The 24,240-nt window shown below is 38.0% G+C and overlaps 2 protein-coding genes across 20 annotated transcripts in view; both read left to right on the top strand.

The window, feature by feature from the left end:
- The window catches only part of LOC113660124 (protocadherin alpha-C2-like), a 129,488-nt gene that overhangs the window by 68,658 nt on the left and 36,590 nt on the right, over positions 1 to 24,240 (top strand). For 14 of the 19 annotated variants that reach the window (XM_047819676.1, XM_047819674.1, XM_047819675.1 and 11 more), the window contains exon 2: positions 1,485 to 1,496. The exons of 4 other annotated variants lie outside the window; for them this stretch is intronic. In XM_047819676.1, coding sequence (XP_047675632.1) covers positions 1,485 to 1,496 — 12 coding nt within the window. Of the gene's footprint in view, positions 1 to 1,484; positions 1,497 to 20,950; positions 23,460 to 24,240 lie in introns of those variants that run through there. One more of the 19 variants, XM_027173416.2, reaches the window with a different exon arrangement.
- Positions 11,224 to 12,633, top strand: LOC113660125 (protocadherin gamma-C3-like). The gene has a single exon (XM_027173423.2). It carries the CDS (start codon positions 11,311 to 11,313, stop codon positions 12,268 to 12,270), a length of 960 nt encoding a protein of 319 aa, XP_027029224.2. The 5' UTR covers positions 11,224 to 11,310; the 3' UTR covers positions 12,271 to 12,633.

Here is a 24,240-nt window from a genome sequence, read left to right as displayed (position 1 = left end):
AAATGTCATTCAGAGACATTTATATATACTATTTGTACTATATTTTATTGTATTGTATCAGCATGCTTTTAACGTTAAATGCTTTATTGTGATAGACAAATATTTTATCAGAAAAGTGTTATAAAACTAATAGAGAAGTATCCTTTTGTTCATATAATGTGGAAGTAATAAATTCATTATTAATGAATCAGTGACTTACTAACCATGTGAATGTATTATCGTGGCATACATTCATCTCAGCCACCAATAACACAAAATGCAATTTCTTTTAGATTGAATTGTCACAAGTGATTAAAAGCCAAAGCTGTGTTCATGTGAGTCAGAATTAAACTGCTACTATACACAAGCTGAAACTCATAACCTAAAACGATGACCTACATTCCTTCAAAGCAATAGTTTTGTTGTTTAATACTACAGGCTTAAAATCTGTTGACTGGTTCTCTAGATTAATTTGAGTGCACCTGTGACATTCTGACATTCAGTTTGATTTGGTGAACTTTGTTGTATTCCTCAAGTGTTTTGTTGTTAATCTCATTGTGAATGTGTGCCAGTTATTCCAGTGGTGCTGTTGGGCTGAGAACTTAGATTAATCACACCATCATAACTGTAGGGGACACTAATCCTGTTCAGAGCCTTCTAAAGGGATTAGAGTGTAGAATCATAATTTTTTATAGCAGTGAGGAAAGAAGGCAGATCAATTTTGTTAATTTGATAATTGTTCAGGCACAACAAGAATGAAGAGTAGGTACATGCACTGTACTCATGCACTGCACATGTATTAAATGATAAGATATTAATATATGGAGCTCTTTTTATAAACTACTGTTTTATTTTTTATGTGTGTATCAAATGTTTTTTGTTGTTTAATATTTCCTCTCAATATTTCCTTTCACCTAATCCATGTTTAAATTCTCTCTCTCTCTCTCTCTCTCTTTCTCTCTCTCTCTCTCTCTCTCTCTCTCTCTCTCTATATATATATATATATATATATATATATATATATATATATATATATATATATATAGAGAGAGAGAGAGAGAGAGAGAGAGAGAGAGAGAGAGAGAGAGAGAGGGGTGGGGGAATATATATATATATATATATATATATATATATATATATATATATATATATATATATATATATATATATATATATTCTTTCTTTAATCTTTCTGCTGAACATTTCTTATCCTTCCACAATTTTCACTCCCTCTTCCCTTGTGGCTTCATCTCTTATGCTGGGTCATACTTCCACATACTTCCCATACTACTTTTATTTTGTCTGGTTGTGAGGTAATAAATAGTGAATGAATAAGATTTGTTTAAGTCATTTCTATACTATTAAAAAAAAAGACAGGTAGGTATTCCAATAAGAGTGATTTCATTGGAATTTACACTGTTTATCCTGTTTGTTCCTGTATATATAATATCATTCCAGTGTTAATAGTGAACGTTTTTTTACTTTTTTCCTCTATGCATCCACAGAGCACACTGCAGGTAAGAGCATTTCACATTTATAGATGGTTTAGTTTACTTTCTGTGATTCCACGCAGGTCCTTTTAAAGGCATTTCCTCCACAGGAGACCTAATTCATACATGGCTTACTGGATTATGTTTATGTTTTGCTGTTCATTTCTAAGCTTCTTCTTTTATTGACATTTTATTTTAAATGTCTAAAATGCTGTGGAAATGCATATGCTTTATATAAGGCACAAGTTAGATGTAGTGGAAGAGTGCAAAGTGTTTCCAGATCATGAGAGAGACAGAGAAAGATAGAGTGTGTGTGAGTGAGAGAGAGAGAGAGAGAGAGAGAGAGAGAGAGAGAGAGAGAGAGAGAGAGAGAGAGAGAGAGAGAGAGAGAGAGAGAATTAAAGCTTCATGGTTTCACTGCCCACTCATGTGGATACCTCTGGATTTATGTTAAAAAAATGTTTATGTATTTTTCATATATATTGGCTGAGGTTACTAGGCATTTTCTCATATTTGTCAATTTATTTACAGAATGTGTGTATGTAGACATGAAATAAGGTTGGATTGTAGATACATTTATTTATTTATTTATTTATTTATTTGTTTGTTTGTTTGTTTGTTTGTTTGTTTGTTTGTTTGTTTGTTTGTTTGTTTAGTGCTACACTCTAGACTTGTGCTTTACATGATCCAGAAATTATTCAACAAAATGCAGCAGTATGAATTACCACAGTCTGGAAGCCTTTACAGTGCCTTTATCTAAGATTTCCCTTATAGGAATTAGATTGACATAAATCTGTGCAATGTCACAGTGTTTCTTTTAACCCATCTTCTGTGTGATTAATATCACCAGACAACAGACAACAGTAGAGCCCTCAGTTGCGCTTGGCAACACATTATCCAATCATATTGCCTGGAGCATATGCCAGCATTAACCAATTAGGTTTTTACTGGAGGTTCCAGTGTTTCAGTGAGAGTAGCGAATCAGATTGCTTGGCTAGTTCAGCCATTGTCTACACTGCATGGTTTAGTCTTATTACTTAGAAAGCCTTTTATGAGATTGAACAGAGAATGATTTATTACCAATCCAATCTCATTATATTCTACCTCAAAGACATTCATGTACCTTTCCATTGTTTGGTTTTATTGCCATGCTATATTCATTAATAAAAACCTTGCTTTTCACACACACACCCGAGAGAGAGAGAGAGAGAGAGAGAGAGAGAGAGAGAGAGAGAGAGAGAGAGAGAGAGAGAGAGAGAGAGAGTCCTTCACCTTTATATGCAATATGGCTATTTCGGTGTACACAAAGAATCATATGGTACAGGGTGTTTTAATTTCAAGAGAGACATGAAAAACATTTAAAGAAATATTAATAAAATTAAAAATTAGATTTCGGTCAAACACACAGCCAGCATTCCTCCTGAAAATACTTCCCTTACAAATAAACTCGTTTAAGGCTCAGGCTTTGATATCTAATTTGAATTTTTTGCTTTCACTAGTATTTCTTATTGTGCTGTATCAGTGCACATTGGATTTGTGTGAAAATGAGCTTCATTGTGTTTGCTTTAAGGCTGGCATAGGACTCTACTTATATTATTAAAACAAGAATGTTTAAACATTTTATATTCCAATTCATTTTTGAAATGTTATCAGTATATGTTGTTTGTTGTTATTATGTGTTTGTATGTATCCCATTGTCTTCTGTGCTTAACAACTCTTATATAGCATCATTAGGCTTTTGGCACTTAAAAACACATTAAATCAATAGGAAACATATTACAGCTTTGTCTTATCTATCACTTCGAGCAGACTTCAATGATCAGTTCAGTTTAATTTTTTCTTGCTTAACACTAAAAGTACATAGACAACAAATATATCAGTAAATAATTAATAAAATGGTTAGTAGTTTTATATTTTAAAATTTTCAATTTTGGGAGGTGTTTAAACTTTTGCATTATACGCAGTTTCTTAAAATATTAACAATGATTGCATGTTCATATGTTTCTGTTGTTGAGGATTTGGGTTATAAAAACGTAAATGAGCACCTATGCAATGTTTTTATTGCTACAATCTATCTGCAGTAATGATGGATCTAAGATGGGTGAAAAGTCAGCCAGATTAGATATGTTACTCAAATTGTTCTCATATTATTGTGCCCTTTTCGACTACATATTATAACATCACCACTCTCTGTTAGTACGGTGAGTAAAGAAAAACTAATAATACACTTTTTTGTTTTTGACTTTGTCATATGTTGAATCACTGAATCTTTTTTACATTTTAGTTGCAGTTGCATATCCTGCTGTATTATTTGTGTTAATTTTTTAGCGTCATAATCATCTTATTTGTAGCTTGGTTGCTGTTTGACTACTGTTTGAAACACTCCTGTCTTTTAGCACATAATCAAACTATTATATTTAGTGTTTCTATTATTTACACATTATTCTGGATAGGTGGTGTAAACCCAGAAACACTTCAGTAAATAATAAATGTAAATGCTCAAAATGCTTTACAGTGTACAAAATTTCCTCTCTAACGATAAATTGTCTTTCAGTTTGTTTTGCCATGATAGTGAGAATAAATATTTCATTTGAAATAAGAGTAAGGGATTATGAAGAGACAATTGCTGCTTTTGGCATAGTTCTTATATTTCATTTAGCAAAATGATTTTAATACCTGTTATCTGGTATATCTTGATATCATTTGTATCAATGGCAAAATAAATCAATCATGCCTGTGGAGGGACAAATACATAGATATTACAAAGCTTTATTTTTGTATATATCTTTGATTATGATTTGGATCCCAAGAATTAATGTTTGATTGTTGGCTGTCTGAGAAAGCTAGGGGACATCTGAATGAGCTGTAGCCCAGATGGGGCACTTATTGGTTGTATGACTGAGCTAAAAGCACAAGCTCTCAGTGGGGGATGTGATGCGAGTCATAATGACTCTGTCACTTCTTTTATGTTGCTCTTTGAGCTGACCTACTCTCTGGCATATGTGTGGGTCTGTGTTTAATTGTGTTTGCATTTTGTTGTTGTGGTTTATAATGAAGCAATACTTAAGACAGGTTTTTAAAAAAAGATTTAGAACATTTCACTAGATAGATGGTGCTTCATTTTCCCTCCATCTGTTATTATAAGTCTTTATTTGGGAGCAACAAAAAAATCTAAGAAATTATAATATAGATTTTATCTACAGTAAGACCTAAGTAAACAAAGAGCACTCAGTGTTTTAGACATTCATATGTGTCTCATTCGTGGAGAATGAACAGGGTCTTCACCACCCCCCTCCAACTGCTACCAGTAAGTATCCATGGCAACAGTAAGGCTCTTCCATGGAGGAGAGAGGGATTCTGATTCCTGCTAGCAGTCCCCTTCCCCCCTTACACACATACTGTATATATGACCCTATTTATCTTAAAATGCATCATGTTGTATGTTTTAGTCCACATGTTCTATACACATCTACAGTGTTATACAAATATTCACACAGACATACTGATGTCATGAATATAAGCTAATACAAAATTTTATAAATAATACTCACATTCACACAGTATTGGTACACCATACGATTTCTATAAATACTTTCTTTATTGTATCACCATGCCCTAAATACATAAACACTATGTATTTAATTTTTGTAAAAAAAAAAAAAAAAAAAATACACTCTTGTCCTTTGTGTTTCTATTAAATTTCTCAGCTTGAATATGATAGATAGATATTCTCAAGCACACGCACACACACACACACACACACACACACACACACACACACACACACACACACACACACACACACACACACACACACACACACACACACAGCACATCCCAACACCCCACCGAATGGACACACCCTTGGTAAGGACATGAAATCAAAGACACCACATACACACACTACACAAGTACCCCCTCTGGTGTCTACAGACTTCATACACACTTCAGTGTAAATAAAACAAAATAAGAAGAAGAAAGGGGGAAAAATGCATTTTCACAAACATTTAAGAATCACAGATTTCTGAGCCAATTCTATATTTTTTCCATGGTAAAATAATAATATTATTATATATGCAGAGCATTATCACACATTACTGTACAGTTCGTGTCCTTTATTTATTAATTGTGCTGGATTAATAAGCCCAATGGATTTACAATCTTCTTAAACAACTGTAAGAATATTTGCAAATCAATAAAATGCTGCATTAGCAGTTTAAAGATTATTAATGGTGGAATGCTGGGAGATGCCTGCCTATGTGTGCAAATGGCAAATGCTCTGCAGTGCCTCACCCACATCTAACAGTAAATAGATCAATGTTATTTCTGTCCTTCAGGGTCTATTCAGCAACTCCATGCATACATAATTATATGTCATATTTTCATATGGAGACAGAGATAAACATTATTTGTGAATGAGCAGTTTGTATTAAATATAAACTAGTGTAAGAGCCATGTGTGTATGTGTAAGACTTGTGAGACTCATACAGGAGAAAGTCTTACATGCATGGTTTCATATTCCACCTACAGAGTGTTTACAGATCAATAACTGCTCTCAGTTAAGTAGTACAGTCTCTTCTTTCTGCACTGCGGAAATAGTGTGGTCTCATCAGCAAATCTCTGTTGACTGAGGTGAAAAACCCACACCTCAGTTTTTTGTTGTTGTTGTTTTTTTTTGTTTGTTTGTTTGTTTTTCTTTGTTTTTTCTGCTTTTAAAGAACCTTCCTGCTGTAGTGAAAGAAAGGGAGAATTACATCAGAAAGGGGTCTATAAGATTAACTATATTACATATACTACATTTCTAGAGTCTCTCTTGTTCTGTGAAAAAATAATAATTTGATGTTGGCCAGATGCTGCTTACATGAAAGTAAGATTTATTGTATAATTTATGGATAAATTGATGGTGTGTACTTTAGCAGAAAGACTTTTGATGATCATATACTACATATAAATTTAAACTTATCCTAGTAGTAACTGTATTAGTCATAATGCATAAGGCAAAATTTTAGAATGTTGAGGTCAACATGTCCACATCCTTTAATATTACATCCTGCACTGCAGGCTGTGACTACTACTCCACTAATGCTGAACAAAAGTGACTCAGCCACATTTAAGAGACTCTGGAGTTTATATAGTTTAGTTGTTTTAAATATATTACTCTTTGTTTTTATCTTACTTTTTTATTCTTTCTAATAACACCATAGAACATATCTCTCTAAGAGAGTATAGATTATTAATAAGAAAGCTAAGTTAATTAATAGATGCATAGGTTGCATAGGAGATACATCAGTGTGTGTGTGTGTGTGTGTGTGTGTGTGTGTGTGTGTGTGTGTGTGTGTGTGTGTGTGTGTGTGTGTGTGTGTGTGTGTGTGTGTGTGTGTGTGTGTGTGTGTGTGTGTGTGTGTGTGTGTGTGTGTGTGTGTGTGTGTGTGAGTGAGAGAGAGAGAGAGAGAGAGAGAGAGAGAGAGAGAGAGAGAGAGAGAGAGAGAGAGAGAGAGAGAGAGAGAGAGCAAGAAGATGGAGGGGGTATCTCTTACATATACATGCAATAATTATTTTTAAGAGATATGGTCTAACATCTGTACATGTGAATACCAAAAGGGTTGATTACATCACTTTCACCACAGTAATAAAGTGATAAAAAACTGTGAATAAGTAGATGTGGTGTTAGGTGCAATCAGATATACCATGGTTCCTTTTTGGTTGATTATAGAAAGATTTTTATTGCAGAATTAAGACTTTCTAAAAATGAATACAATGAACCAAAAAGTTTAAAAGTATGGAGTGTCAAAGAAGAGTGTAAATACAAGGGAGTAATAAGTAGACACGTCATAAGTCTTTTGATACACGGTGTGTCGCTCTTGTTCCATAAGCTCTTAATTTGAACGAAAGGGGTATTTGCCCGTCCTCTTTGTATGCACATCCTCTTAGTTTTCTTATGACTCGACAGAGGTACAGTACGATGGATTTACTTTCCATTTTACCCGTTAGTGGATGATTCTTTTGAGCATCATATCTGATATGTTTTTGTTGGTGGTTCTGTAAGAAGCTAGATGGATTATTTTGGATGGTGTAATTGTATGGATCGTAATTCTTGTCAATTAAAAGAAAGACAAGCTGCGCTGTGTTCTTTTGTCTCTGGACATTGCTTAAAACCTTCAACACGTGGAATTTGTCTTACCCTCATGCATTTGCACATCGATTTTTCAGGAATATTATTACAGATGATCCAAGATGGCGGCGCGGCAGTAGCACGCAGTGGCCTCTCCGGATTCAATACGGTGCTAATTACGTTTTTAAGTTTTTATTTACGGTTTTGAGCCCGACCATTGCTTCTACATGGATGCCAGAGACAGCGGTGTTCATGTATACAAACATGTATACAAACACCAGGACCTAGTAAAGTACAGAAATCGTGTAACAACCAACCTGCACGATGATGTACTGGTTAGGCTTCGTGACCTCGGCTTGCTGCGGAGACCAGGCCTCCAGTCCCCGGTGTCGCCTGATACCAGAGACCAGGGGAGGGGACGCCGAAAGCGGTTCGCGAGGAAGCGGAGGCGCGGTAAGCGAGCGGGCGTCCGTGCTAGGCTAAAAACAAACCCTAGCCGGCCGGCTCTCCCATCCATTCTACTATCCAACGTTTGCTCCCTGGACAATAAACTGGACTACATCCGACTCGAACGCTCTACACGGAGAGAGGTTAGAAACTGCTGTGTGTTTGTTTTCACGGAGACGTGGCTCAGCGACAGAGTTCCGGACGCCGCCATTCAGCTGGACGGGCTAACTTCATTTAGAGCTGACATAAATGCAGCTCTTTGCGGTAAGACTCGCGGTGGTGGTGTGTGTGTTTATATCAACACGGAATGGTGCAAGAACTCTGTGCTTGTTTCTACTTACTGCTCATCGTCAGTAGAGTTTGTGACTGTTAGATGCAGACCATTTTATTTACCACGGGAATTTACTACTGTTTACATTGTCGGAGTTTACATTCCTCCTAGCGCTAATGCTAAAGAGGCACTAAGTGAGCTATACGGAGCTATTAGCGACCTACAGAATGTTCACCCCGACGGACTTTTTATCATCGCCGGAGATTTCAACCATGCAAATCTTAAGTCAGTGCTCCCTAAATTCTATCAGCATGTGGACTTTGCTACGAGAGGTGAAAACACGCTGGATCTTGTTTACACAAACATTCCCGGCGCGTACCGTGCGGAGCCCCGCCCCCACCTCGGCTACTCAGACCACATCACTGTTATGCTAATTCCTGCATACAGACCACTCGTCAGACGCTCAAAACCGGTTCTGAAGCAGGTGAAAACCTGGCCAGCAGGAGCCACTTCTGCTCTTCAGGACTGCTTTGAGTGCACTGACTGGAATATCTTCAGGGAGGCTGCAACCAACGGTGACTCCGTCAACTTGGAGGAGTACACGTCAACAGTGACCAGTTACATCAGCAAGTGCATTGATGATGTGACCGTCTCCAAGACCATCACTACACGCCCCAACCAGAAGCCGTGGATGAATGCTAATGTGCGTGCTCTGCTGAGGTCTAGGGACCTAGCCTTCAGAACAGGGGACAGGGTGGCCCTAAGAACAGCAAGGGCCAAACTGTCCCGAGCCATCAGAGAGGCAAAGCGTGCACATGCCCAGACAATCCACAGCCACTTCCAGGACAGCGGAGACACCCGGCGCATGTGGCAGGGCATACAGGCGATCACAAACTACAAGACAGCTTCACCTGCTTGTGATAGCGACGCCTCCCTCCCAGACGCGTTGAACGAGTTCTACGCTCGGTTCGAGGTACAGAACAACGTTACGCCAAGGAAGACCATCCCTTGTCCCGACGACCAGGTACTCTGTCTATCCACGGCCGACGTGAGGAGATCTCTATGCAGAGTTAACCCACGGAAGGCTGCTGGACCAGACAACATTCCTGGCAGGGTGCTCAGAGAATGTGCGGAACAGCTAGCGGATGTCTTTACGGACATCTTCAACATTTCCCTGAGCAGCGCCGTTGTTCCTACGTGCCTCAAAACTACCACCATCGTTCCTGTCCCAAAGAAGTCTACAGTGTCTTGCCTCAATGACTATCGTCCCGTTGCACTCACACCCATAGTTATGAAGTGCTTCGAGAAGCTCGTCATGAGGCACATCAAGACCCAGCTACCACCCTCACTTGACCCCCTACAGTTCGCGTATCGTCCAAACCGCTCCACAGACGATGCCATTACCACAGCTCTCCACTTAGCCCTCACCCATCTGGACAATAAGGACACTTATGTACGAATGCTGTTCATAGACTTTAGTTCAGCATTCAATACAATCATCCCTCAGCACCTGATTGGGAAGCTGAGCCTGCTGGGACTAAACACCTCCCTCTGCAACTGGATCCTGGACTTCCTGACTGGGAGACCTCAGTCAGTCCGGATCGGGAACAGCATCTCCAGCACCACCACACTGAACACTGGAGCTCCTCAAGGCTGCGTGCTCAGTCCACTGCTGTTCACTCTGCTGACTCACGACTGTGCAGCAATGCACAGATCGAATCATATTATTAAGTTCGCCGATGACACGACCGTGGTGGGTCTCATCAACAAGAACGACGAGTCAGCATACAGGGAGGATTTGCAACAACTAACTGCCTGGTGTAGAGCCAACAACCTTTCTCTGAATGTGGACAAAACTAAAGAGATGGTTGTGGACTTCAGGAGAGCACAGAGCGACCACTCTCCGCTGAACATCGACGGATCATCTGTAGAGATCGTCAAGAGCACCAAATTTCTGGGTGTTCATCTAGCGGAGAACCTCACCTGGTCACTCAACACCAGCGCCGTCACCAAGAAAGCCCAGCAGCGTCTCTACTTCCTCCGAAGGCTGAGAAAGGCACATCTCCCTCCCCCAACCCTGACCATGTTCTACAGAGGGACCATTGAGAGCATCCTGAGCAGCTGCATCACTGTCTGGTTTGGGAACTGTACGATCTCGGATCGCAAAACCCTGCAGCGGATAGTGAGGACAGCGGAGAAGATCATTGAGGTCTCTCTTCCCTCTATCATGGACACTTACACCACACGCTGTGTCCGCAAAGGCAACAGCATTGTCGATGACCCCACACACCCCTCACACACACTCTTCACCCTCCTGCCGTCTGGAAAAAGGTAAAGAAGCATTCGGGCCCTCACGACCAGACTGCGTAACAGTTTCTTCCCACAAGCCATCAGACTTCTCAATAACCGAACTGTACTATAGTGGGCACAACATACACACACATCATCTGTATGGACTGCACAGACCCTCACAAAACACACACACTGTTTTGCACACTTTTCTGCTGTTTTTGCACATATTGGACAATATCTCAGTCATCTGCTGTTTTTTGCACAACTCCATATATAATCCAAAGGACCTGCTGCTAAGAACCTGCTGCTGTTCATTCTTTTACTGCACAAAATATTGTTTGAACATTCAGTATTTACACCGGTCGGTCGGCGCTGTTTCTGTTACTGTTTATTGTCTTTTGTGTATTGCATTTTTTGTACTTTTTGTATTGTCTTGTAACTTAATGTCTGCACTGTTTTTTGTCCTGCACTGTCTTTTGTCCTGCACTGTCTTGCTTGTCTTGTCCTGCACTGTTTGCACCAGGTTGCACAGTTGCACTTTATGTGGCTAAGACTACTTACATGTCCTTAGCCCTGTCTTTGTTTTATGTAGCACCTTGATCCTGGAGAAACGTTGTCTCATTTCACTGTGTACTGCAACAGCTATATATGGTTGAAATGACAATAAAAAGCTTCTTGACTTGACTTGACTTGACTTGACAGCAGCATATACGTCAACCATGATTGCGAAAAGAATTGGAGTGATAGGATTTTTATCCGTTTTATCGAGCTATGTCTTGGAAATTGCATCGGGGCAGATCGTGTACAGTATATTAGAGGAGGTGAAAGTTGGCACTACAGTGGGAAATATAACCAAAGATATTAACCTCTCTTTAAAAGAACTAAAATCTCGTGAATTCCGCCTCGTTTCCGGTGCTAAAAAGCAATACATGAGAGTGGAAACAGACACAGGCGTGCTGCGGGTAAACGAACGGATTGACAGAGAGGAGCTTTGTGAGTCCGCTGTCTCTTGCTCATTTAATTTAGAAGCTTTGGCTAATAGTCCCCTACAGCTTTACCAGGTAAGAATAAATATTGTCGACGTTAACGATAATTTTCCTGTTTTTCCTGTTAGTTCAACTTATCTAAATATCACTGAAATTACTGGTACTGGGGCGCGCTTCCCTGTGCAGAGCGCGCATGACGCAGACATTGGTGTCAACTCTGTGAAAATGTATAAGATCGATTCTAACGAATATTTTATATTAGATTTGCAGACACAGAGCGACAAAACTATCTCCACTGAACTGGTGCTTGTTAAAGCACTGGACAGAGAAAAAATTCCTAATCTTGACCTTTTAATTACTGCCGTTGATGGCGGATCTCCTGCTTTGACAGGGACTTTAACTATTAAAGTAAATATTCTTGATGTTAATGACAATGCACCTGTATTTACTAAATCTTTATACAAAGTCTCTGTAGCCGAAGATACTACTGTTGGGACCACAATTATCAGTGTACAGGCCAAAGATTTGGACGAAGGCTTAAACGGCGAAATAATGTATTCTTTTATGAGTCACACGTCCCAAAATATTATGAACAGGTTTGAGATAGACAGTGAAAGCGGCAATGTAAAAATAAAAAGCGAAATTGATTATGAAGAAAATAATGCCTTTGAGATTCGTTCAAGCCATAGATAAGGGTACTGTGGCTATGTCGGGACATACCAAGCTGTTAGTAGAGGTTTTAGATGTAAATGATAACCAGCCGATCGTGACTGTGACGTCACTTCTTAACCCAATAGAGGAGAACGCGGCAAAGGGCACGGTTGTTGCTTTAATTACAGTATCAGATACGGACTCCGGAAAAAAACGGCGCAGTTAATTGTCGACTTGAAGGTCCCAGTCCATTTAAATTGCATTTAGCGTTCCAGAACTACTATTCACTGATCTTAGATGACGGACTCGATCGAGAAAAAGATGCAGAGTATAATATCAAAGTTATAGCAGTGGATGAAGGAACCCAGCCTCTATACAATACAAAAGTAATAAACGTCAAAGTAGCAGATGTTAATGACAACGCACCACGATTTTCAGATAAGATAGTATATGCTTACTTGAAGGAAAACAGTCAAATTGGTTCAGTAATATACGTAATGACAGCGATAGATCTAGATATTAATAACAATGCACTAATAACGTATTCTCTACCGCAAACCACAATCAACAGCATACCAGTTTCCTCGATGTTTTCAATTAATAGCTTCACGGGTGAGATACAAAACCTACATGCTTTTGACTACGAGAAAACAAAATCATTTCAGTTTAAAGTTCAAGCTACAGACTCTGGTGTTCCGCAACTGAGCAGCAACATCACTGTAAATGTTTTTATCCTGGATGAGAATGACAACAGTCCGGGGATTCTTGCTCCCTATTCTGAGCATGGCTTTGTTCACACTGAGAATATTCCTTATTCTGCTGAAGCAGGCTACTTTGTGGCCAAGATCAGAGCTGTAGACTTAGATTCTGGATATAATGCACTGCTTTCTTATCATATCTCTGAACCCAAAGGAAACAACATCTTCCAAATTGGAACCAGCAACGGAGAGATCAGGACTAAGAGGAGAATGAGTGACAATGATCTGAAAACTCACCCACTGGTCATTTTGGTTTCTGATAACGGAGAGTCCTCCCTCTCAGCCACTGTGTCTGTTGATGTTGTGGTTGTTGAGAGCACAGATGAAATACAGACTCGGTTCAAACATGTAACAAAAAAGGAGGACAGTTTTTCAGATATAAACAAGTATTTGCTTATCGCTGTTATATCAGTTTCAGTGATATTTTTATTAAGTCTGGTCAGTGTAATTGCTGTAAAATGCTGCAGGACAGATGGCAGTTTCAGCAGATACAGCGCCCCAGTGATCATTGCACATCCTGACGGAAGCTGGTCTTACTCCAAATCTGCTCAGCAGTATGATGTGTGTTTTAACTCGGACACGCTGAACAGTGACGTTGTGGTTTTTCCTGGACCATTTCCACCTGCAGATGCAGAATTGATCACTGTAAATGGAGAAGACAGTTTTAATAGAACACAGACACTCCCTAATACGGTAAAGGTAAGAATTTGCTTTATACTTAAAATATGCGTTTTTGGATTTTGACTCGGATTTTTATTCAGAGGTAGTGAATTCTTTTTTAAAATACGGGACGTTTTGGTACTTTACTAACCGGGTGCTGGTAGTGGAGCTGAAACGCCAGCCCGAATTTACTCTCAGTTCTTTAAATTAAATTATTATTATTCTCTCTCTATTATTTTCTCTCTCTCTCTCTCTCTCTCTCTCTCTCTCTCTCTCTCTCTCTCTCTCTCTCTCTCTCTCTCTCTCTCTCTCTCTCTCTCTCTCTCTCTCTCTCTTGTTTGTTAACATGTTGAATATATTGCATTTTTTGCTTAGCATTTTTTCTATTCCTAATGGCGGTAAAGGAATAAATTGTGTGCGCATGTTAGTAAAAAATAGTAGAAATGAATGATTGTGTGCGCGTGATGTCACTGTTGACCACTGAATCAAGATATATCTATATCTATCCAACGACACCCTCCCCACCCACCCATGGGGGAGTGGCTTGATCTGGGCTTTGTTTAAAGGAAATGCATTACGCTTGGAAAGGAATAAGCCGTCTAGTGTTGTAATGGAAAGCAATGTCGACCGGTATTGTAATATCTAAATTAAACCAATTTGGATTACTTCGACCTTATTTTCTGGTTGTATGCATTACGATTTGAAAGAACAATGTCTTTATTTATACGTGGATCTTTTACGGCGTATGTTTTTCTTGTTTTGTTTGACTACTGCTGGGAATCAGTTACAGGGCAGCAGCTCTTCTACTCCGTGTCAGAAGAGTCGAAAACCGGGACATCAGTCGGAAATATCGCAAAGGATTTAAACATTAATGTACAGGAACTGGAGTCGCGTTTTTTTCAAATTCTCTCCGGATCAGAGAAAAAATATTTCGAGGTAAATCTAAAGACTGGATTTCTTTACGTTAATGAGAATATTGACAGGGAAGCGCTTTGTGCTAAAACGATTAAATGTACCTTAAGTGTTGAGGCCGTTATTAACACCCCTTTAAAGCTTTACCGAATTGAAATTAATATTTTGGATGTTAATGATAATGCGCCTACTTTTAGTGAAAATTCACACACGCTCGATATCGCAGAGAGCTCACTTCCTGGAGTCAGACTGCCTCTGCCTCGCGCCACCGATGTAGATGTTGGGAAAAATACTGTAAATGTGTACAAACTAACTTCAAATGAATATTTTACAATAGGGATATCCAAAGAAGCAGAGCAGAGCGTGTCTGCAGAGTTAGTACTGCAGAAAGCTTTAGACCGAGAGAAACAGCCTGTAATCCATCTTTCACTAACCGCTGTTGATGGAGGCAGCCCCCCAAAATCTGCAACATCTCAAATCATAGTGAATGTGTTAGATGTAAATGATAATGCCCCAGTATTTAGTAAGCCACTTTACAAAACATCTATACCTGAAAATGTCCCTGTTGGCACTACAGTTGTAGTTTTAAATGCAACAGACAGCGATTTAGGATTAAATAGTGAAATTTTCTACTCTATTAATAAAAGAGACCAGGACAAAATATTATCCATTTTTGCCATTGATACACAGTCTGGAGCCTTAACGGTGAAGGACAAAGTAGATTTCGAGGAAGACATTGCTTTTGAAATCCATGTTCAAGCCAGTGACAAAGGACACCCTCCAATGGCCTCACACTGCAAAGTTCTAATTGAGGTGTTGGATGAAAACGACAATGCCCCTGAAATCAGAGTAACGCCACTGATGCAGACTGTTAAGGAAGACTCAAAAATTGGTACTGCCATTGCACTTGTGTCAGTGACTGACAGAGATGGTGGTAAAAATGGTTTAGTAAATTGTATTGTCTCTAACAAAACGCCATTTAAACTTGAGACTAATTACAAAAATTATTATTCTCTATCACTAAATGGTCCATTAGACAGAGAAAGTCAGTCTCAGTATAACATAACTCTTACTGCTAGTGATGAAGGGATTCCACCTCTCACCAGCACCACTGTAATTAATGTACAAGTTTCTGATGTGAATGATAATGCACCAAATTTTCGAGAGAACACCATTAATGTTTACCTGAAGGAGAACAGTCAAGTTGGGGCTGTTATTAAAACTTTGTCTGCATTTGATAATGATATTTATGAAAATTCACAGATTACTTACTCTCTTCTAGAAATGAAAACAAGCAACCAAATTCCTGTATCTATGCTGATCAATATAGATTCAGTTACAGGAGAGATTAACACCTTAAAATCATTTGATTATGAGGAAACAAATATCTTTCAGTTTAAAGTTCAAGCTACAGACTCTGGTTATCCTCCACTGAGCAGTAACATCACTGTAAATGTTTTTATCCTGGATGAGAATGACAACAGTCCGGGGGTTCTTGCTCCTTATTCTGAGCATGGCTCTGTTCACACTGAGTACATTCCATATTCTGCTGACGCAGGCTATTTTGTTGCCAAGATCAGAGCCTTAGACTCGGATTCTGGATATAATGCACTGCTTTCTTATCACATCACTGAACCCAAAGGAAACAACCTCTTTCGAATCGGAACCAGCAGCGGAGAGATCAGGACTAAGAGGAGAATGAGTGACAATGATCTGAAAACTCACCCACTGGTCATTTTGGTTTCTGATAACGGAGAGCCTTCACTGTCAGCCACTGTGTCTGTTGATGTTGTGGTTGTTGAGAGCAGAGATGACATAAAGACCCAGTTCAAACATGTAGGACACAACAAAAAGGAAGACAGTTTCTCAGATTTAAACATGTACTTGCTGATTGCTGTTGGATCAGTTTCAGCTATATTTTTATTGAGTCTGATCAGTTTAATAGCTGTAAAATGCTGCAGGACAGATGGCAGTTTTAGCAGATACAGTGCCCCAGTGATCACTACACATCCGGATGGAAGCTGGTCTTACTCCAAATCTACTCAGCAATATGACGTATGTTTTAGCTCTGACACGCTGAAGAGTGATGTGGTAGTTTTTCCTACGCCATATCCACCTGTAGATGCTGATCTAATTAGTATAAATGAAGGGGACATGTTTATCCAAACACAGACACTTCCTAATAAAGATAAGGTAAGATTAATTTATTTTACCAATTGTTAAAGTGCGGGGTTAATTTTATGCTGTCCTTGGTGCTGAAATAACTATATGTCAGGAAACCACCACAATGCTTACACCATCAATATACCAATACATTTGTAAAACACTGTTAGCATGCTGAGTATGTTTATATAGACTGTAATTGTTACATATTGTTTTTCTTTAAGTTTAAATCTCTCTTTGACTGTTTACATTTTCAAATATGCCATTTTGGCTAATCAAGAGCAAGAAGAATCAGTGTAAGAAAAAAATCATTATTCATTAAATTATTGTCATTCATTTCATTATAAAAATAATTTCAAAATCCAATAAAATATATAACAAGCAAACAATTTAATTAATTAATAAATTTATTAATAAAGGATAAGATATTGTATGGTGTACTAGTTCAATGGGTATATTTGAAAGGAAAAACTCTGGTTCATAGTTTTATATAGTTATCAGCTGTGTGCTTATAATACTTTAAAGTTTCTATCAATAAATTTAACACTGGTTTGCTGCATTATCAATAAAAGTACAGGTTCATCCAGCTAAATCGATATTAAAGCCAGCGAGAGAGAGAGAGAGAGAGAGAGAGAGAGAGAGAGAGAGAGAGAGAGAGAGAGAGAGAGAGAGAGAAATATCACTTCAGTGACTCTATTTACAATAAACTGCAATGTTTCTCTCACGTTCTCATTATTGAGCAGTACAACCCAAACACTGAACGTGGAACAATTTTCTTCGCATGCAAAAATACTTTAGGTGTAATCGTATTCAAAATTAATGATAACAATAGAAAGTAATACATAACACTGGTTATATCTGTGTTTTGATATGTGAATATAGTAAAACGGGCCCTTGGCGTCGCTATAGACCGTGCAAACAACAGTTCGCCTTTTTATAAGGCTCCTCCTATTGAATGGTTAATCGAGCAGCATAAAGGAACAACGTGCTTTGTTCCTCGAAACACGAAATGGTGGACTTACTATGACGCGTTGACTCCATGTAAGGCCGCATATTGTTCTAGAAATTCTACAAGTTTGTTTGGATGCTTTACATTCTAAGACTGTATTTTCTGCAATGGGCGTCCATGTCCAAAAAGAGACGGTGTGGGTTCAGTTCATTGCGGTATTGTGTTTATCGGGTTTCTGCACGGGGCAGATATCTTATTCTGTGACAGAGGAGACTGGAAAAGGAACAGTTGTTGGAAATATCGCGAAGGATTTAAACGTAAATGTGCTTGAACTGGAGTCGAGAGGACTGCGGATTGTATCGACACACAATAAGAGGTATTTTGATGTAAATCTGAAGACCGGAGTTCTATTTGTCAGTGAGAGAATAGATAGAGAGGAGCTCTGTAGTAATGTACTAAAGTGTTTAGTAAATATAGAAGCCATTTTAAATAATCCCCTAAATCTCCATAGAATAGAGGTGATCATATTAGACATAAATGACAATGCACCGTTTTTCTATAAAACGTCATTCAATATAAATATCACTGAGTCAACATATAATGGGGAAAGATTCCCATTACCAGTAGCTAAAGATGTAGATATAGGGACCAACTCGGTAAAAAGTTACCAGCTGAGCCAAAATTATCATTTCTCTTTGGATGTACAGAGCGGAGAGCAAACAGTGTATGCTGAGTTAGTGCTACAGAAAGCTTTAGATCGAGAGAAACAGCCTGTGATCCGGTTGACTCTGATTGCTGTAGACGGGGGAAAACCTCCCAAATCTGGAACGGCGATCGTTGTCATAAATGTCGTTGATGTGAATGATAACACTCCCACATTTAGCAAACAGCTTTATAAAGTTCGTGTTTCAGAAAATGCTCCAACTGCGATGACAATAATAAAACTCGAGGCTACAGATTTAGATGACGGTGTAAATGGTGAGATTGTGTATTCTCTGATTGAGCGCGATAGTTCAACATTATCTGGTTTATTCAAAATAGACCAAGATACTGGTGAAATTACAGTCAATGGCAAATTAGATTATGAAGATAATCCTGCGTTTGAAATCCGTGTTCAAGCCCGTGATCGTGGTCATTCGCCACGTAGTACGCACTGTAAAGTCTTAGTGGAAGTAATTGACGTTAATGATAATATACCAGTAATTTCACTTACTTCTCTTATGAATAACATAAGAGAGGATTCCCCTGCAGGATCTGTAATCGCTCTATTGACTGTCACGGACGTAGATAACGGGAATAACGGAGTTGTTAAAGTATATATTTCGGATTATGGAAGATTTACGCTTAAATCACCATATAAAAATTATTATTCCTTAGTTGTCGATGGTTCACTAGACAGAGAAAATATCTCACAATATAATATCACTGTAACAGCTATTGATGAAGGGACTCCACCTCTCTCCAGCACCACTGTCATTACTGTACACGTCACTGATGTAAATGACAACGCGCCACGTTTTCAAGACTCCGTCATTAATGTGTATATAAAAGAAAACAGTCAGGTTGGAAATGTTATTTTTACAGTATCTGCTTTTGATCCTGATATTGGCGATAATGCTAGAATATCATATTCATTAGTAGAAAACTCTCAAAAAGCTACTATTGCATCAATGTTAAACATACATTTGGACAGTGGTGATATTTACAGTCTGCAGTCTTTTAATTATGAAGAATTAAAGACATTTCAGGTTAGAGTTCAAGCCGCAGACTCTGGTGTTCCTTCACTGAGCAGTAACGTGACTGTGAATGTTTTTATCCTTGATGAGAATGATAACAGTCCTGTGATTCTCGCTCCCTTTTCTGAGCATGGATCTGTTCACACTGAGAACATTCCCTATTCTGCTGAAGCAGGCTATTTTGTGGCCAAGATCAGAGCTGTAGACTCGGATTCTGGATATAATGCACTGCTTTCTTATCACATCTCTGAACCTAAAGGAAACAACCTCTTCCGGATTGGAACCAGCAGCGGAGACATCAGGACTAAGAGGAGAATGAGTGACAATGACCTGAAAACTCACCCACTGGTTATTTTGGTTTCTGATAATGGAGAGCCTTCATTGTCAGCTACTGTGCCTGTTGATGTTGTGGTTGTTGAAAGCATAGTTGACTTAAATACTCAGTTCAAACATGCACCAGTAAGAGAAGATACTTTTTCGGATTTAAACATGTATTTGCTGATTGCCATTGTATCAGTTTCAATTATATTTTTACTGAGTCTGATCGGTTTAATAGCTGTAAAATGCTGCAGGACAGACAGTACTTTTAGCAGATACAGCGCCCCAGTGATCACCACACATCCTGATGGAAGCTGGGCTTACTCCAAATCCACACAGCAATATGACCTGTGTTTTAGTTCTGATACACTAAAGAGTGACGTAATGGTTTTCCCTGCACCATTTCCGGCTGCAGATACGGAGCTGATAAGTATCAATGAAGGTGACATCTTAAACAGAAAACACACACTTCCTAATAAACATAAGGTAAGACTAATATTGTTTTTTGTGTTCTTTTTTTAATTACCTGTTGCCTTAAATGTTGCTTAATTATGTAATATTTGGAATTAATATCATGTATTTTTAAAGTTTCTATGAAAAAAACGGGTTTGTAATAGTCTTATTAATCAGATTTGTTTTTCTCCCTGATGAAAATGTAATCATTTTCTTAAAATTTTATATTTGTTTCCTATATGAACTTATCAATTAAGAATATATAATGCATTCAATAAAGACATAATTATTAATTAGAGATTATGTTGGTTATGTGCCTTGACAGTACGTATGCGTACAATAAATAAATAAATAAATAAATAAATAAATAAATAAATAAATAAATAAATAAATAAATAAGCTTTTATTGGAAAATTCAGTATATAGAAATGAAGCAGAAAGTTTTTTTAAACACTAGAAAAGTGCGCTAGTTGTGAATATTAATTGTACTCTGCTAAGTTATTCTTACAATCATTTTTGCTGGTTAAATAAGAATAGCACATAGTAATTTTATGCAGTCTATACTATTGGCTAATTGTTTTTCCCGGTCCTGTCTTCCTTTATTTTATTTAAATAGTTATTTATATATATTTTTTAAACTTCGATTTTGCAAATATTACTTATCTATTTCTTACGTGTTCCGTGATATCCACATGGTGTCACTCTCAGTATGGTCTTAGATTAGCTTTTGTATTCTCTGTTTGACGAGGCTCCTTTTTCGTCAGGAGGTAGGGCGTACCGGCTCGCGCACGGCTATTGTTCTGGAGACATTATATCAGTTGGGCTGTTGCGCTGTTGGATGGTGGATTAAATCACAAAGTTATACACTCGGATTTTAATGTTGTCTGTAAAAGATACTGACAGTAGGACATGGCTGAAATTGTCGAGAACGGATATATATTGTGGATCTTTTTCACTTGCCTTTGTTGTCCTTTCAGTATTGCGAATGGGCAGATTTCATATTCCGTGATGGAGGAGAGTAATTCGGGGACTACAGTTGGAAATTTAGCAAAAGACTTGAATCTCAATTTACAAGAATTGGAACACCGTGGTTTTCAGATTATTTCCGGACCGAATGCAAGGTACTTTTATTTAAATGCGAAGACTGGAGTCCTCCTTGTTAAAGAAAGAATAGACCGCGAGGAGCTTTGTGGACGCAGTACGAAATGTACTTTTGAACTGGAGGCGGTTATTAATTCGCCTTTAAACATGTATCGATTCGAGGTTACTGTATTAGATACAAATGATCACGCACCCATGTTTCGCTTGTCAAAAACAGAACTTAATATTTCTGAATCGGCTTCTCTAGGAGACAGGTTTAATTTGCCGCGTGCATTTGATGCGGATGTGGGCAGTAACTCGGTAAAAAGCTATAGGCTTAGCCAGAATGAACACTTCTCTATTGATGTACATAGCGGAGAGCAAAGTGTATCTTCTGAATTGGTATTACAAAAAGCACTAGATAGAGAAAAACTGCCTGTGATACACCTCATAGTGAGTGCTGTGGACGGAGGAAAACCTCCCAGATCGGGTACATTAAATCTAAAAGTAAATGTCATTGATGTGAATGACAACACTCCCATTTGTGGAAAATCGCTGTACAAAGCTCAAATTCCAGAAGATTCGCCGTCTGGTACAGTTGTTGTTACAGTTACCGCCAATGATGCAGATGAAGGACTTAACAAGGAAATCGTTTATTCATTCGAAAATAATGACAATGACGGAATATTTGATTTATTCGATATCAATTCTGAAAGCGGTGAAATAACAGTGAAAGGAAAGCTGGATCACGAACAAAACAATGCAGTGGAAATTCGAGTCCAGGCAAAAGATAGAGGAATAACTCCGAGGTCAGCGTTTTGTAAAATCCTAGTTGAAATTATAGATGTTAATGACAATGCTCCAGAAATAATGGTAACATCACTAGTTAACGTTCTTAAAGAAGATGTGCCAGATGGGACAATGGTCGGCTTATTAGCGGTAAAAGATAAAGATTCCGGTAAAAATGGTGCCACATCTCTAAATTTAAAAGGTTTTTTACCATTTTCTCTGCAGAACACGTATAAAAATAGATACTCCTTGAATGTAAAGGGACATCTAGACAGAGAGAGTGTTTCTCAATATAATATAACTCTCACAGCAACTGATGAAGGAACTCCACCTCTCTCTAACACCATTGTCATTACCGTACACATTTCAGATGTGAATGACAATGCGCCACGATTTTCAGACACAATCATTAACGTGTATGTCAAAGAGAACAGTAAGGTTGGATATGTAATTTATACAGCATCTGCTTTTGATCCTGATGTTGGTGATAATGCTAAAATATCGTATTTATTACTAGAAAACAATAAAAATAGTTATTTAACATCAATGATTAACATAAACTCTGATAGTGGAGATGTTCATGGTTTGCAGTCATTTAATCATGAAGAATTAAAAACATTTCAGTTTAAAGTTCAAGCCACAGACTCTGGTGTTCCTCCAATGAGCAGTAATGTCACTGTCAATGTTTTTATATTGGATGAGAATGACAACAGTCCCGGGATTCTTGCTCCCTATTCTGACAATGGCTCTGTTCACACTGAAAACATTCCCTATTCTGCTGAAGCAGGCTACTTTGTGGCCAAGATCAGAGCTGTAGACTTGGATTCTGGATATAATGCACTGCTTTCTTATCACATCTCTGAACCTAAAGGAAACAACCTTTTTCGAATTGGAACCAGCAGCGGAGAGATCAGGACTAAGAGGAGAATGAGTGACAATGATCTGAAAACTCACCCACTGGTCATTTTGGTTTCTGATAATGGAGAGCCCTCACTCTCAGCCACTGTGTCTGTTGATGTTGTGGTTGTTGAAAGCATAGGTGACATAAAGACTCAGTTCAATCATGCACCAGTAAGGGAGGACAGTTTCTCAGATTTTAACATGTATTTGCTTATTGCCATTGTATCAGTTTCAGTGATATTTTTACTGAGTCTAATCAGTTTAATAGCTGTAAAATGCTGCAGGACAGACAGTAGTTTCAGCAGATACAGTGCTCCAGTGATCACTACACACCCTGATGGAAGCTGGTCTTACTCCAAAGCTACTCAGCAGTATGACATGTGTTTTAGTTCTGACACACTAAAGAGTGACGTTGTAGTTTTTCCTGCACCATTTCCTCCTGCAGATGCCGAATTGATCAGTATTAATGGAGACACTTTAAACAAAACACAGACACTCCCTAATAAAGAGAAGGTAAGATTTTTAATGGTGTTTTTTTTTAAATATATATACTTAAATTATAGATGAGACTTTACATAGCATTGTCCCTTTACTTGTATTCTTGTATTCATTTTCCTGGACTTGTAATATTCTTGCTGTCTTTTCTACCCACTTATTTTTGTGAATCATGTATTCCCTTCCTTCGTTGGTGCAAGCTACCTATAATTCTTTTTCCCCAATTACAAACATCTGGAAGAGATTGTCTTTGGAATAATGTAATTGTATAAGTTTAACAGACAGATGAAAAAAACAACATTTTGGCTTAAATCTATGCTTTATGGAATATTTTTCATACATCAAACAAGGAAATTTATTTGAGGTATTTTTGAAACTTTCTTAGCTATTATGACTGCAAAGATGTTGAGTCAGTGACATGGACAGTGTAATAAACACAGTGTAGTAGTGTATGTCTTTTTTGCTAAGTATTCAAAGAATCTTATGGTTTGAATCAGTTGTTTACACCTAATTAATTCAGGCTGTAAAATTCTGCAATATTTTATAATTTTTTTTGTCATTCTAATGTTTTTCTTAAGTTAAGTTAAAAATGTACAATTTGATGGGTTGTTTGCTTCCCTCTTAGCTCAGTAACATACTACCAGTATTATCATTTTTAAATAACTTAAGAAAACTAATGATTTCTTAGAATCTATAAAGGTTTGCTTTTGTAGACATACTTGCTGGCTGGGAGTGAATATCCTGTCAGTCATTAAGCAAATAATAAAATCTACTTTAATAATGGACATAGTTATCAAAG

Source organism: Tachysurus fulvidraco, chromosome 10 (genome assembly GCF_022655615.1).
Source record: "Tachysurus fulvidraco isolate hzauxx_2018 chromosome 10, HZAU_PFXX_2.0, whole genome shotgun sequence".
Taxonomy (NCBI): Eukaryota; Metazoa; Chordata; class Actinopteri; order Siluriformes; family Bagridae; genus Tachysurus; species Tachysurus fulvidraco.
The sequence above is the reverse complement of the archived record's forward strand: the minus strand, read 5'-3'. Positions and strand labels throughout refer to the sequence as shown.

What these genes read in the sequence shown, in the direction of transcription:
- LOC113660125 (XM_027173423.2), top strand. Translation starts at nt 11,311, where the DNA reads ATGATTGCGAAAAGAATTGGAGTGATAGGATTTTTATCCGTTTTATCG.